At 38.6% G+C, this 15,202-nt stretch overlaps 2 protein-coding genes and 1 long non-coding RNA gene across 7 annotated transcripts in view; 1 reads left to right on the forward strand and 2 right to left on the reverse strand.

Annotated features, from left to right (window-relative positions):
* The window catches only part of DOP1A (DOP1 leucine zipper like protein A), a 116,899-nt gene extending 108,565 nt beyond the window's left edge, over window positions 1–8,334 (forward strand). The window contains exons 34-39 of one of the 5 annotated variants that reach the window (XM_040238946.1): window positions 127–263; window positions 1,323–1,378; window positions 2,284–2,448; window positions 5,016–5,145; window positions 5,884–5,943; window positions 7,642–8,239. In XM_040238946.1, coding sequence (XP_040094880.1) covers window positions 127–263; window positions 1,323–1,378; window positions 2,284–2,448; window positions 5,016–5,145; window positions 5,884–5,943; window positions 7,642–7,947 — 854 coding nt within the window. In that variant the 3' untranslated portion in view covers window positions 7,948–8,239. Of the gene's footprint in view, window positions 1–126; window positions 2,449–5,015; window positions 5,146–5,883; window positions 5,944–7,641 lie in introns of all 5 variants that reach the window. The other 4 variants (XM_040238947.1, XM_040238948.1, XM_040238949.1 and 1 more) reach the window with 4 other exon arrangements.
* On the reverse strand, window positions 3,855–7,645 carry LOC120862837. The gene is made up of 2 exons (XR_005720859.1): window positions 6,289–7,645; window positions 3,855–6,080 (listed from the first exon to the last, which is right to left on the reverse strand). It is a non-coding gene; the product is annotated as an uncharacterized LOC120862837 (long non-coding RNA).
* Window positions 8,019–15,202, reverse strand: part of PGM3 (phosphoglucomutase 3) — a 28,387-nt gene continuing 21,203 nt past the window's right edge. The window contains exons 9-13 of the mRNA XM_040238950.1: window positions 14,041–14,139; window positions 12,341–12,454; window positions 11,188–11,310; window positions 10,179–10,352; window positions 8,019–9,134 (exon numbers count right to left, since the gene is read on the reverse strand). Of these exons, the coding sequence (XP_040094884.1) occupies window positions 9,045–9,134; window positions 10,179–10,352; window positions 11,188–11,310; window positions 12,341–12,454; window positions 14,041–14,139 (600 nt within the window). The 3' untranslated portion in view covers window positions 8,019–9,044. The remainder of the gene's footprint in view (window positions 9,135–10,178; window positions 10,353–11,187; window positions 11,311–12,340; window positions 12,455–14,040; window positions 14,140–15,202) is intronic.

Below are 15,202 nucleotides of genomic sequence, written 5' to 3' on the forward strand. Positions count from 1 at the left end.
TGATTCTTCATCATAGTTTTGGAAATACTGGATTATATCGAAATGTTTATATGGAAATGATTCTAAACATTTAGATATTGAAAATATACTGGGTTTTTTTTTGTTTGTTTGTTTGTTGGTTTTCAGAGAGATTGGTTGAGAGTCTTCGTCTGCCCCAGGTGCCAACTCTTCACTCTCAAGTGTTCCTGTTTTTCAGAGTGTTACTTTTGAGAATGTCTCCACAACATCTTACCTCGCTCTGGCCTACCATGATCACAGAACTTGTGAGTTAATTTTAACTCAGGTAGTAAATCTGAATTATAAAACAATGTGACAAGTATCGGCATGCTTACTGGATAAAAACTAATTTTGGAAGTGAACTGAACTCTAGTTAAGCCGAAATTTTTACAGCTGAAAATAGTAAAACAAGTCAGATTATGTCTCCATAGTTTAAACTGAAATATGCAATATTCAGGGTTATTAGCTCCTTGTGAATCATTACTTCACCTGATCTGGTTTAGTTCATTCTCTTCTACATGACAAGTTTTAACTGTGTCATGGTTGCTGGGCCTGGTTCCACCTATAGTAGAACCTCCAGGGTGTTTAGAGGTGGGTTAGCTGGATTTAAGGCTTCCCTGCTGGCTCAGAAGGTAAAGCGTCTACCTGCATGACGGGAGACCTGGGCTCAATCCCTGGGTCAGGAAGATGCCCTGGAGAAGGCAATGGCACCCCACTCCAGTACGCTTGCCTGGAAAATTTCATGGATGGAGGAGTCTGGTGGGCTGCAAAGAGTCGGACACGACTGAGCGACTTCATTTTTTTTTTGTAGCTGAATTTAGGTGGCCTGAAGGCATGTATCACTCTGAGATGCAGCTCTTACCCAGATAAATTGCTTCAGAGACACTCTGATAAGCTTTTGTAAAAACCTTCTTAAGTTCCAGATACCAGCCCATTCTCCTCTCAGACCAAACCATCACCGTCGTCTGAATGACTTGGGAGGGTGGGGGAGGGGGAGAGATGAGTAAGTAAAGAGAAAACCATCTCTTAACTCTGAAAACCCAGCCCTGTACTTTCCTCACAAATGGCTGTCACATTGGTCTTTTTATGGTAACTATAATTTTGTTCCATAATCTCCAAATAAGAGCATGCTTTCATCCCACCTCTGCCAGATGAGTAGCATGGCTCTGTGCTAAACATCCAGTTTTATTTTTAGAAACTAAGTCTAATTTAATGATCCTAACATTGTATCCTAAAATTTGTGTTTGGATTGATGAAAATATAGCCTAAAGATAACTTGAAGGAAGGATTAGATAAACATTTGACACTTATTCCGTGGTCTTCAGGTACAGGTATTTTTACTGATGGAGCAGGAACTCACTGCTGATGAAGATATTTCACGGTAATATGTAATTCATTTCAGTATTGTCAGTGTTTAGTATCCTAAATCACCCAGAGTGTTACAGCTAGGATGGAATAGACACTATTTCATCTGAATAGTTGTATTTAGTCTCTTGTTATCCAATTTATTGCTTTGGGCTATAGTACAGTTTCATGTATACCTTAGGTTTTTTAGACTGAATTAAACTATCCAAATTTGCAGCTGTGGGCCTCTAGACATAAATACAGTTTCAGGCAATACTATTTCTACAATTCTGTCACTGTAGCAACATTGCTGTGTGAACAAGGTTAGTTTTAGTAGGTTATCTCTTTTCCCTGAAACATGCAGCAAAACCTATTATGGCCGGTAACCTGTAACTAAGGTATTCAAATGTCCATATCATCCAGAAGGATCTCAGTTTAACGTGCTAGAATTGTATTCTTTTTAGTGAAGCAGTTTATTAATATACGACTAAACATAATTTATTTTTATTTAGGAATTTTTGTACAAACCAGTTTATAAATTGGAAAGTTGACACTCCGTGTCTTGAATCTGCCTGCTCCTCTTCAGTGCTAGGTTTCTAAGTGTCGCCGGTACTGATGACCGTGTAGGTTCTGAGGGGGACTTTCCCTCTATCTTTACAGAAGGGCACTGAGTAGCAGGGAGGCCTGTTAGTTTCACAGCTTATATTTTTATCCTTCTTGAGTATAGTTATTCTCTGCTATTTTTATAGTCTTAATATTTAAAAGAACAGAAATGAATTTTTGATTTGAGAACAGTATAATTTAGTCACGACCTTGCTTAGCAATTACTGGTACATTTATCAGACTGATTATGAAAAATATTAGCTGGCATTTTGAGATTTTCCAGGAATTACTTGTCAGTAAGAGGGTACAGCTGCTGACAGCACTGTCCCCTGCCTACAGGACTTCAGGCCCCTCTGTGGCTGGTCTGGAGACAACCTACACAGGAGGTAATGGCTTTTCTACTTCATACAACAGCCAGCGGTGGTTAAACCTCTATCTCTCTGCTTGCAAATTTTTGGATTTGGCTCTGGCATTGCCCTCCGAAAATCTTCCTCAATTTCAGATGTAAGTAAATTAAAGATATTAAATAGACATTTTGGAAATGCATTTGCTTTGGTCAGTGACATCTAAGATAGAATTTTTTGTGTAAGTAAAAGTATTTCTAATTTTTACTAAAATGTAATACTTTTTGGCAGGAGGATGGTGGGGCAACACTGTTAATGGTTGGAGATGGTTGTCATGGATCTATTAAGACCAAGAGACCATTCAGTCAACAGGTTGAGTAGCCAGCAGATGTGAGGCCATGGGATACGACTCACCAGCTTCAGGCCCAGTATAGGAGGTGGTGGTAGTGGTAGCGTAGTAGCTAAGTCATATCCAACTCTTTTATGACCGCATGAACTGTAGTGGGCCAGGCTTCTCTGTCCATGGGATTTTCTAGATGCGAATACTGGAATGGGTTGCCATTTCCTACTCCAGGGGATCCTCCGAACCCGGGGATTGAACTCATGTTTCCTGCATTGGCAGGCAGCTTCTTTACCACCTTTACTTTCAGATGATAGTGAATTGAACTAGAGGTGGCAGAGGGGAAGAGGGAGAAATTAATATAACTAAATTCTCATGAAATGCCTTGTTCATAAGTGCTCAAAATATTTAATTATGGTTTTTCATATTTGAGCTTCCCTGGTGGCTCAGCCAGTAAAGAAACTGCCTACAATGCAAGAGACCCAGGCTCAATCCCTGGGTTGGGAAGATCCCCTGGAGAAGGGAATGGCTACCCACTCCAGTATCCTTGCCTGGAGAATTCCATGGACAGAAGAGCCTGGTGGGCTATAGTCCATGGGATTGCAAAGAGTCGGACACAACTGAGCAGCTATCACTTTCACTTTTTTTCATATTTGTTAAAGTAATATGCAAGCACTATAAGATTGTTTCATTAATATGTGGCTAAGATAATTGGAGAATTTATACACATCATTAATTATGCATTTATAAATTGTGTTGTATTATTCTATCCAATATATTCAAGAATACTGGCTATTAATAGGGTGCAGTGGAATATTAATAGGATAAAGAGTAAGATACCAGAACCTTTTTTCTCTAAAAACTGCTGCTGCACAAGCTTACTTTTCATTAAATGTAATGGTAAGAACTAGAAAATTTTTTTACATCAATTCTCATTCCTTTTTTCCCCCCCATTTTAAACCATATATATCCACTTCTTAATGAATTTCAGTGGTTGGGTGTCTGTTAAAATGATATTACTCCTGAAGAAATTTAGAAAAGGATACTAAGCAGAATTGTAGGAAACTGTCCTACAATTAACTAGGAAATTAACTAGGAAGCTTACGTTCACAGAGGTAATAAAACTATAGTCTTCATGCACCTTTCCTTTTTAGCTTCCATGGTGAGAACCATAACGAGCTTACCCTCTTGTCAAGATATAGAAAAGGGATCAAAAATGTAATATCAACTACAGTTTTTTTTTTAAACTCTTTTTTTTTTATAAAAAAGAAGATCTTTAAGGTGGTAAAAGATAACATGGAGAATTTAATAATTTTTGAAAGAGTAGTATCTTTTTATTCATGATTTTTTCAAATGTTTAAAAAGATGCTCAGGCTTACTTGTAAGAGAAATTCAAATTAAAGTTATTAGTAACTATCAGAATGGTAAAGATCTAAAAGTGTATCTCCTTTTACCCTTAAGTAGAAACATTCTTACTAGTGTTGGAAGTATACATTGATATTTTCTCATTTTTCTCCAAAGAAGTTTATATTTACCAAAATTCAGACTACATATTTTCCTTAGGCCAATAATTCTGCTATAGCCTATGATTTATCCAACCACTGTCCTCTCAGACATGCACAAAATTCAGCAATTCATAAGGGTATCCATTATGGCAGTATTTGTAATAGCAAAAAATTGGACAATCTAGGAAACGGGTTAAGTCAGTACCTTCCAACACTGGAGGACTATGTAGCTTATGAAAAGGATGGCATTTTATATGATCTTTCTCCAAGATATGTAATTAAAATAAACAGCAGTCATTTTTATGTATTGAAAGAGGTGGGAGTTGCTTGTGTGAATTCACGCTTTTTTATGCATAAACTCCAGATGGAGATAAACTGGCAGTATTGGTGGAACCTGTGGTGAGGGGAGAGAGACTACCTTTCTTTGGTACACCCTTTTATACTGTTTGAATTTTTTTCATAGATACTAAATTTTACTTATTAAAGATGAAATTTTAAACACAAAAATAGAATGGAAGTGTACTCAGAAGCCCTACTTAGGTCTTACTTAAATCTTTTCAGTCCTTTGCCCACCTTACTATGTAGGTAGGAAACATATCTGCTCATGAAAAAAATGGTGTTGAGTACTTTCCAGTTTTCATGTGTTCATTACAAATGTTCATTTACTCACTTCAACTCTGTGGGGTAGTTGACAGGGTCTTTACTTACTGACGAAGGCTCAGGTTAATAAACAAGCTCAAGGGGACAGGGCTGTAGGCGGCTCAGCTGAACATGAATCCATGTACGTGGTGGAGTCGTGATGTGTCTACTGTATTTAAGTGGCCCTGTCTTAGAGGCACTGTGTGTATCCTACTGATACTGATACCATTCTTCTATACATAGGTACCGATGGGCCTTCATTCCAGAAGTCTCAGATGATTCTGGTTTGGAAGTCAGAAGGCAGGGCATACATCAACGAGAATTTAAACCTTACGTAGTACGACTAGCAAAACTTCTTCGGAAAAGGGCAAAGGTATTACATTCTTTTCAGTGTATTTTTGTTAAGTATAAGCAGTTAACATTTGTAAGATACAGCATATCTTATGTACAACTTCCACTGTGCATCAGGCTAATACACTGCAGATCTTTACCCAAGAAAATAGTGAGTTTCTTTCATCAGTAGGCCTTTGTTACAAATCTTTCGTCTTTTGCCTTCAGAAAATTTCAAAACTAAATTGTACAATGTGGGGACAGTCCGGGTTGTTATTTTGAGTACTAGTTCGTAAGGCGTGCTTTGAGTGCTCAGAAATTTTCCAGTCTTCTGGAGTTCCCTATTCAGGCAGCAGCTCTTAACCCGCATTCCACAGACTACAGAGCTGGAATGCGGGACAGTGATTTCAAAGGAGGTTATATGCGAAGGACATGCAGAACTTGATTTAAAATCAAGTTGTTTCTTTAGGGACTAATAAGTAACAGAACGGAGATGAAGGTGAAAGTTGAATCCAGAGTTTAGGAGCACACTTGGGTACTTTCATTTTGATATTGCAGGGTCTGAAAAAATAATCATGACAAGAAATCCAGAAGCTATGTGGTTATAGGTACATTGTCATCCCTCTCACAGTAATGAGTTCTTATAGAACTCCTCCCACAAAATAAAAATGTTTTATTGGAAAGCATTTTCTCATCCAAAACACCTTAAAACAAGGTCTTCATGGCCAAGTCCACTTTTCACTGGAGCAAAGGCTATGAGTTCTAATCTTTCCTTCCACAGGACAAGGAGGAGGACTTTAAGACAGTGATTTTGGAGGGATTGGAGATGGCCAGTCATCAGGTGAGGGTGGCTTTTTGATGCTTGTGATATGGCAGCAAAAGTTGCCACATCTGGACCAAATCTTGAGACACAAACCCAGGTCTGGATTTCAGCAGTCCAAGAGAGGTAAAACAGGAAGGAAGTCTTTCCAGTGCAGACTGTTGAAGTGAAAAGAGAAGTCGTTCACATGGAAACATGTTTGACTTTTTAAATTTTATTTATTACTGAGGCAGTTATTTAGTTCTGATTAAGAACAGAAACACTAAAACAAGTGCACTCTTCTTGGTCAAGAGCTTTTTAGTAAAGTCCTATTAAAAGTACCACTTGGCAGGAATATAATCAGAAGGTTATACCATAGTTCCTTACATTTGGAAATCAGCTGTGTAGATGGTTCAAGCATATTACTTGTTTCCCTTCAGGCTCAGTTCATCTCTGCAGACTCTTAAATGGCTATTGAATCACACTTGGATTTAGGGCAGTAAAAGTGGTGTAGTTGCCAGTCCCAGGACTGTCATTAAAGCCAGCATTACTAGGTGAGAGGAAAGTGATTTTGTACTAAGAAATAAACTGATAGCTGCTTTTTTTTTAATTTGGCCATAGATAAAGAACAAAATGATCTTTTCTTATTTGTTCCTAGAGACTTCTGAGAAAGGAAAATAGATTCAAACAGGATTTTATTTTAAAATAGCAAACTCTGTTAAGCACACAAGAAAATAAGCTGGATTTTGCATCTGCTTCTCCACTAGGAAACTAGTGATATTAAAATACTAAGTAAACAATGAAAGTTTCTCAGCAACATCTTAGAAGGCAAACCCCATTTGTTAACAAATGTGACAAACTATAATCATGCTTCCTAAGTCCCACTTGATATTTTTTTTCTACTTGTTTTCATTGTCTTTACTCAGTATGTTTTCCTGTGTATGATTCTGCCCCAGTTCAGACATCTTCAGATCTCTCAGAACATTCTCTAGATAGGCTAATGTCTACAGCTGTATTTGTATAATTTAGTTGGCTTCTCAAATTAGCTGCTTAAGTATGTAAATTACTGTTTGTACTTGGTGAACAGTCTTCACATACATTCTCATTTGACTTTTCTGCTGCCCCATTTTATAGGTTTTATCTTGCCCACAGTAAGGACATGGTAGAGCAGGATACCAGCCCTGGAGTAACTTTGCCTCCAGGGCCAGCTTTCCTTCCCCATGTGGTTTACAAGCTAGAAGCGCATAGCAGGTCTCTCCTTGGAGTGCCTTTCCTTTCTCTGTGTGGTAGTAGTTATTCATCAGACTCTGCTACTGTCTTGTGGCAGGTTTAAGCCTTCTGGCCACAATGTAATTGACTGATGTGCTAACAGTGACATGTATGAGACCTTCCGTCCCTTCTTCTGTGGTCATTTTATGACCTTGTCCTCGGATACATTAGTGGGAGTCCAGAAATCTGAGAGCTTTTTGAGTATATGCAAAGCATAAGATGAACTTTAGCATTTGTCTATATGCAAAACCAATTCCTCTAATAACTAAGCTTGTGCATTCTAGATGGAAAATCTTACTACACTGTACAGTTAATAATTGGCACCAGAAGGCCTCAGTCAGAAGCAGGTGTTTTAGCAAGTCTGGAATGGAGACTTAATGTCATCATTTGTATTCATTTCTTAACTCTGTGTAAGTTTTCTCACAGACTAAGGCCTTCTGTTGCTAACAGTTTCCTCTCTGTTTTCTGCAGAAAAATCCGGAGGAGGACAACTCAGGGAGAGCGCTGGGCTGGGAGCCGGGGCACTTGCTGCTCACCATCTGCACTGTGCGCAGCCTCGAGCAGCTCCTGCCATTCTTCAACGTGCTCAGCCAAGTCTTCAATAGCAAAGTCACCAGCCGATGCGCAGGACACTCAGGGAGCCCCGTCCTCTACTCCACCACCTTCCCCAACAAGGACATGAAGCTGGAAAACCACAAACCATTTTCCAGCAAAGCTAGGCAAAAAATAGAAGAGATGGTAGAAAAAGATTTTCTGGAAGGGGTGGTAAAAACTTGAGTACCACAAGTGGTTCCATTTCATTTAAACGTAGTTATTTAAAACAAACATTTGCTCCGAGTTGTATATTTTTTTTTGGTATGTAACATGTTTCAGGTTGTATTTAATTTAAATATTTGTAAATAAGAACAAATGTCTGACTGTGGCCTGAATCAAGTTTAAATAACTGTGGGCTCATATTGATTATGGTGCCTAAGAGAGATCTATATATATGTAAACAGTCCACTATAGTCCATTGTTTTATTGTCCTGAGTTGTCTTAAATCTGCCAAATACACACTGCACATTTTTTCTATTCGTTTCAGGCTTTGTTTAATTTAGATGGGTTGGAGACTCTTTTGCTTTGTCTTATTAACCACATTCTAGTATAAAAATGGTGTCACTTCTCTGTCAGAGGCTTGGTAATGTCTTACAGCCAGTTTCTCCCACTTACTTTCACTAAGAGGAGTAAAGAAAACTGAGGCCTGGCCCACGCATCCTTGTAAGTACTTGTAGCCCAGGCATCTCCACCTCAGTACAGAGCAGAGGTCCACAGCCTCACAGTCACCCCCTGAGTTCCCGCTCATGTTAACTCAAGAGGTAAGTATATAAGAACTGCTTTGAAGACTCTGCTATGAGAAAAACTGTATTTGTATTAAGTCTTCTCCACCCTGCTCAGTTGTATCAGCAGTGGTGACTACCAGGATTGCAAAATGACACCGTGGGGAGGTAACATCGATGGAAAAGACATCACAGGAGTTGGTAATAAATAAGCTTTAATTTTCTAGCAGCCTTCATGAATTTTTCCTTGCATATATTATAAAGTTAATGACTGAATCATATACTTGAGCTCCAGTATTTTACATTAGTGTGATTAATATTACAGGTGAATTTAGTTTTATTTAAAAAAAAGAAACTTAACAAATATAAGGCTTATCTATTTCTAAAGAATGATTCTGGTAGTGTTTAAGAAAAACAATCAGATCTAGAAACAATCCAGTAAGGTACACTGTAAACATTATTATAAATGTGTCTGAACCTGTCACAACAGTGGCAGTAATATTATTCTGTAAGAACTTTTTTAAAAACTCTGGTTTCTAAAGAATATAAAAATTGTCCTCAGAAACCTCGTTGAGGTCTTTCTCCAATTCCTCCAGCCAGCTGAAATACTGCCAAGCTCACTTCATATGCAAGGCTGTCTGTGTTTTCCTGCAAGTTACATAAAAGGATATTAGATGAAAAAGACACAGCATCTACCAGGTTACCTGCAACTCCCAGGGAGGAAGCTTTCCAATTTTGTTTCACTAACAATTCAAATGAGAACTTTTTTTCATCTTTCAGTAACAAATTACAATAGATAAGTGGAAAACAAGTCACATTCTTCTAAATCAGGTAAGTTCCTAGCTAACTTTATTTTATAATCTGATTTGATTATCATGTTAAAACTCTGAATAAATTCAGTAATAAGAAAAGACATAACAATATGTCTCCGGTCAGTAATAGTGTGAAGAGTTATTGACTCTTTAGGCAGTAAGTTGTTAATGGCAAGAAGGCCGCAATTGACCAAAAGCAATTGACCATAACTGTTGAGGCCCCAGTTATCCTTTCCTCATGCACCAGGGATATTTGTTTACTGCATTCTGTAATGGCCTGAATTTCTGCAAAAAAGCTACAGCTACTATATAAATTGAAGAGATCTCTTACTGAGGCTCTGGCCATCCCCCTGTAACTTTGCCTCAGCTGAAAAAACACTTTTAAGTCTCTGACCCTATCAAGAAGAGAGACGCACACAGCAAGGCTGTCATTTAAAGGAAAATTTTTGAAAGCCTAGACACAAAGACAAATTTCAGGCAGCACGGGTGCAGTATCAGTGAGTTTAGAAATGAACTTCAAAGTAAGTCATTTTCATGAAGGAACAGGATGTTTTTAAATGAAGGAAAAAAGTATATTCCACTTTAGGATGCCTAAGCTTAATTACTATGTGTCAAACTAAGTATGTATTGGTATACTAAGTAGTATTCTTAGAGCAGTTAGAAATATGACCCTTTTAGGAAATATAGAATACATTACAAGAAGAATATCTGGGGGAGTTTTAGTCAACTATGTAACTACTACTGAAGAAAAAAGGCTCCATAAATCTCAGACATTAGAGATTCCAATAGCATTAAAATAGTTTTCTCTCCTGCTACCACCCTCCTCCACCGCCTTTAGATTCTCACTGCACATTCCTTCAGTAGAACTGTCTCAGCTTACCTGCGAGTCTGCTTCTGCATAGACTCGGACTATGTCTTCTGTACCAGAGGGCCGGACAAAAGCGCGGGAAAGCCTGTACTTCTTCACCAGGTCATTGATGGCCTCCTGGAGTCCTGGAGGTTTAACTACTTGTCTTTCAGCATCTGTGGTGCTAATGACTTGCCTGTCTGCAACCTAGGCACAAGCATTTCATGTTTTTTTCTATATCATACTCCCTTTCAGAAGCTTAATCCATTCAACATAATTCCCACCAAAAGACTATGGCTATTTAATGTCAGCAGGAACAGACCTACATTTCAGCTGATTGTACCACAAAGTACAGTACTGAGATTACCACAGACTGTCATACAGCCACTACTAAAATAATGGCCAGTACTGTATGGCTTAGTCATTGATCAAATAATCTTAGGTATTTTTTTAAAAAGGGAATCATAAAAATCTCCTTAAAAAAAAAAAAACTTGAACAATCAGTAGTCATTTCTGTGAACTGTGGATTTAATATCTATCTCTCAAAAATGTCTGTTGGTAAATGTGTAATCTGGTATATATCCATATAGAAAACAATCAGCAATTTATCTAAAATGCCTTTAAAAATTGTGTCCCTTTTAGCCCAGATTCTACTTCTTAGCATCTAGCCTCTGGAAGTACTGCATGAACCAAGAATAATGCAGAGGAAGGAAACATCTACACTTGAACTAACAAGCTATCCAGGGCTTGCTTCAAAATAATATTGGGGATGTGGAGGACACTAGTTGAAGCTAGTGTAAAGGGGGTTCATTATTTTGTTCTCTCTTCACATCTTTAAAATTTTAAAAAAATAATAAAATCTTTTAAAGTGATACATATTTATAATAAAGTTGGAAACCAAATACTTCTAAATAACAGTAGAATGGTTAAAAGGGGATTCTGTAGTTTTTAAAGATGTGAGAAAATTCAGTCTTTTCTATACAATACATATGTGTAAAATGAACTTAGTTAATTTTTAGAAAGGGAGTGATCTGGCTCACACCTTAACTTTGAGCTGTCTGTTTGGAAGGTCTGTATAGAGAGCGTCCCACTGCTGCACGGTCAGGCCCTTCAGAGCCAAGATGGCCTCAATCACCAGCATGTCAGAAATAGCATCACCAATTGTCTGCAAAATGCGAGAACACAAGCACGGTGTTGATAAGAGTGTCTTCTGTCAGAAAACTGTCCTGGCTGCCTCCTCCCCGCATGCTGCATGACTGACTGGGGTGGGTAAATGAACTACACTGAGGGACAGACCTCTATGGAAGGCAACAAGAAAAGGACTCGAGAGAATACTAAGACCAGCTGCCTTTAATCTCCTTGCTCATATGTAAAGTGAGGTTAGGCTGGATAACTCTTAAGGTTCCAGCATTAACACTCTGTGAATCAACATTTTATTTATTACTAGATCCCTTCTGAGATATTATGCCATGATGGTGGAAGGCCTCATGCATGGTCAAGTGGAGCTTTTGGTGGTGCTAAAGGCGGAGACTCTGCCATACTCTGCCACTGAGTAACTCTAAGTCTGTTTCTTCATTTATAAAACGAGTTATGACGCCGACTCTTCCTGTCATGCAAGGATTACACACTGAGGTATATGAACTGCCCATATGTGCAAGACTCTTAAATATAAGTTCTGTCGCTTTCCACTGACCTATGCTTTGCTCTTCCATTTCCAGAGTCTCCACTCAGTCCCAATCATCTGACCCTCAGATGTGCTTCAGACTATTTTTTCTGAATTCCCTTGACAAGGTTGGTTTCAAAACATATATATATATATATATATATTTTAGCCTCACAGATATACCTTATAGCTGAATCTGTTGACCTCAGCTATAAACTAATCATTACTTGAAAATCTGAAGCACATAAATGTTCTGCCACTGCATTTCAGTTTACATCTACACAGCTGCAAGGAAGCTGCCACCACTTTTCCACTTTGATGTCTGATGCAGCACATCACCCTGTCTACCTTCTGACTGTGTAAGTAGCCAAGAGTCCTGGAGGAGGGCACGGCAAGCCACTCCAGTACTCTTGCTTGGAGAATCCCCGTGGATAGGAGCCTGACGGGCTACAGTCCATGGGGTCGCAAAGAGTCGGAGACAACTGAGCAGCTAAGCATAACCAAGAGTCCACCATCCCCCTGCAGTTCTCACCTGGTTAAACAAGTCGATTATACTTTCAAGCATCTTGGCAGCTTTCCTTTTCTCATCTTCTGATTCTTTTGCTAGTTGTTTTATCTTTGTTTCAGCAGCTTTACTAAACAGTACCTACAATAAAAGCATACAAAAAAAAAAAAAAATCACCAAACACTAACCATGCCCCAGTCATTAGGTATGATCATCCCAACTAAACTACTTTTGAAACTCTCAGTGAATCTGGAGAAACCAAGGGGATAAAAATGGCCGCTGTAGAATATATGAAATTAATGTAAGATCAAATCAGAACTCAGAAGGTATTATAGGATTATAAAATTGGGTTACCAAAATGCAAAGATTACCAAGAAAATAATCACCCTGGCAAAGGCGAATGCATATGGTGGGTGTATGATGTTGCTGTCAGCCAGCTAAACCAGTTCTGGGCAATCAGCTTCCTTAAGCCTGATCTGTATCCATTCTACTTGGAAGAATATAAGTCATTGCCATTAATACAGTTTTCTTGACTTAATTTTTAAGGACATAAGCTAAAGAAAAGTAGAAAAGAGGTTTGTCATACATACTACACTGTGGCAGACAGTGCCATGGATATTTAATGTATAAAATACATCATGCTCCTGAGGATTCCTGCCGTTTTGAATTGCTTGCCCACACATAATTTGGTGCCTCTAGAGGCCCAATACTGAAAAGGAGCAGCACAGTGCATCCGGCCACTTGATGAAATACAAAGTTTGTTGGTAACTAAGATGCAGTGGTCACTTCTTTTGTGGAACCACGGCCACTCCCATTCATTTACACTCTTCACTAGGAGATCGGAGCAGATGCAACAAACATCCCTATGTCGGGAAGATCCCCTGGTGAAGCAAATGTCAACCCACTCCAGTGTTCTTGCCTGGAAAACTCCACGGACTGAGGAGATTGGTAGGCTACAGTCCATGGGGTCGCAAAGAGTCGGGACACGACTTCACTTTCACTTTCACTTTCAGGCTTGTGAAAACTAAAATATTTACTAGTTCAAAAGCATTTACCAACCCTGCATAAGATCACTGAAGTTCTATTTCAATTACATTTTCTAGTAACTTACTATTTTTCCTCTTACAGTCATGGCCTATTCAAGCTAATTTTGAAATAATGAGAATTATCTGACCTAGACAGCATTTTCTCTTAACCATCTCAAATCCATTTATGAAATAAGGCTAGATATTAAAAAACATTTAATAAAGAAAACTTTTGAACCTTATGAATATACTACAGACTTATGTTAAAATGGTATCAGGATATGCAAATTATATCTCAAACTTTCATTCTCCCTCTAAGAGTCATAAAAAATTTTATATGCCTATTGCAAATTACTTTAAACTCATTTCTAGTTGCTTATAAGTTAGTCCTCAACCTTCTCACACTTTTGAAGAAAAATTTTAAATGATGTATAATTGCCTAGTTGCAGGGGAATTAAGACCTACATATTTTCAAAGAAACTATATATATTATAGGAACAAATTAGTATTATCTCTTCACATTCCAAGAAAGATCATTACAATCTAAAAGAGAGCCACGGTTTCACAGAACACAAGAAAATATCAGCTAAATCATTTCTATCACCATCCCAATCATTTCAACAAAGGAGAGTATTACCAAATTCCATCTTAAAAAAAAAAAAAAAAAGTGCGAGCTAAAGGCAGATCATCATGAGAACTTACTGTGCCATGCCCATTTGCTTCAAAATAAATACCAATGTCAAACTCTTGAGCTTTGTGGTGCAAATGTTTAACACCAGTTTTAGTACAGTAGACAGGTACCTGAAACACACATATTTATAAAACAACAGCAGTTAATCAGCAAATATTCACTGTGTGCTTACCAACCTTGATGGTGTGGTCACTCACCTTGAGCCAGACATCCTGGAGTGTGAAGTCAAGTGGGCCTTAGGAAATATAGGAACAAAGCTAGTGGAGGTTATGAAATTCCAGCTGAGCTATTTAAAATCCTAAAAGATGATACTGTTAAGGTGCTGCACTCAATATACCAGCAAATTTGGAAAATTCTGTGTAGATCACAATAAACTGCAAAAAATTCTTAAAAAGATGGGAATACCAAACCACGTTACCTGCCTCCTGAGAAACCTGTGTACAGGTCAAGAAACAAGTGAACCAGATATAGAACAACAGACTGGTTCAAAGTTAGGAAAGGAGGACGTCAAGGCTGTATATTGTCCCCCTGCTTATATAACTTATATGCAGAGTATGTTGGCGAAATGCCAGGCTGGAAGAATCACAAGCTGGAATCAAGACTGCCAGAAGAAGTATCAACAACCTTAGATACGCAGATGATACCATTCTAATGGCAGAAACCAAAGAGAAACTAAAGAGCCTCTTGATGAGGATGAAAGAGGAGGCTGAAAATGCTGGCTTAAAACTCAACATTCACAAATAGATCATGGGAGAGAACAAGATGGTGGAGGAGTAGGTGGATGTGGAGTAAATCTCTCTCCACGGATACATCAGGGATACACCTTCAGACACAGAAGTGCATGCAGAACACCAGCTGAGAGCGGACAGGAGGACCTGACCAGCGGAAAAGAATATACAGAACCACACAAAACTCGGCAGGACGAAGGAACTAGGGGGAAAACAGGAGTGTTAGTAAGACTGGACCTGCCTTTGGCGGGTGGGGCAGCTGAAGCAGGGGTCTGATCCTCACAGTGGGGCAACTGTCTGAGTCAGACAAGAAACATTGAAGGCTGAAAGTGAAATAGCTGATCTGTCACAGCCTAAATGGAATGAGAATCAGACAGTCCTTGCCAAAGCCATACTTACCCCAGACAGGGACCCAGGTCCCCTGGAAGGCACAATGGCTGGCAGC

The sequence above is a fragment of the Oryx dammah genome, unplaced genomic scaffold (assembly GCF_014754425.2).
Source record: "Oryx dammah isolate SB20612 unplaced genomic scaffold, SCBI_Odam_1.1 HiC_scaffold_4, whole genome shotgun sequence".
In the NCBI taxonomy this organism is placed as follows: domain Eukaryota; kingdom Metazoa; phylum Chordata; class Mammalia; order Artiodactyla; family Bovidae; genus Oryx; species Oryx dammah.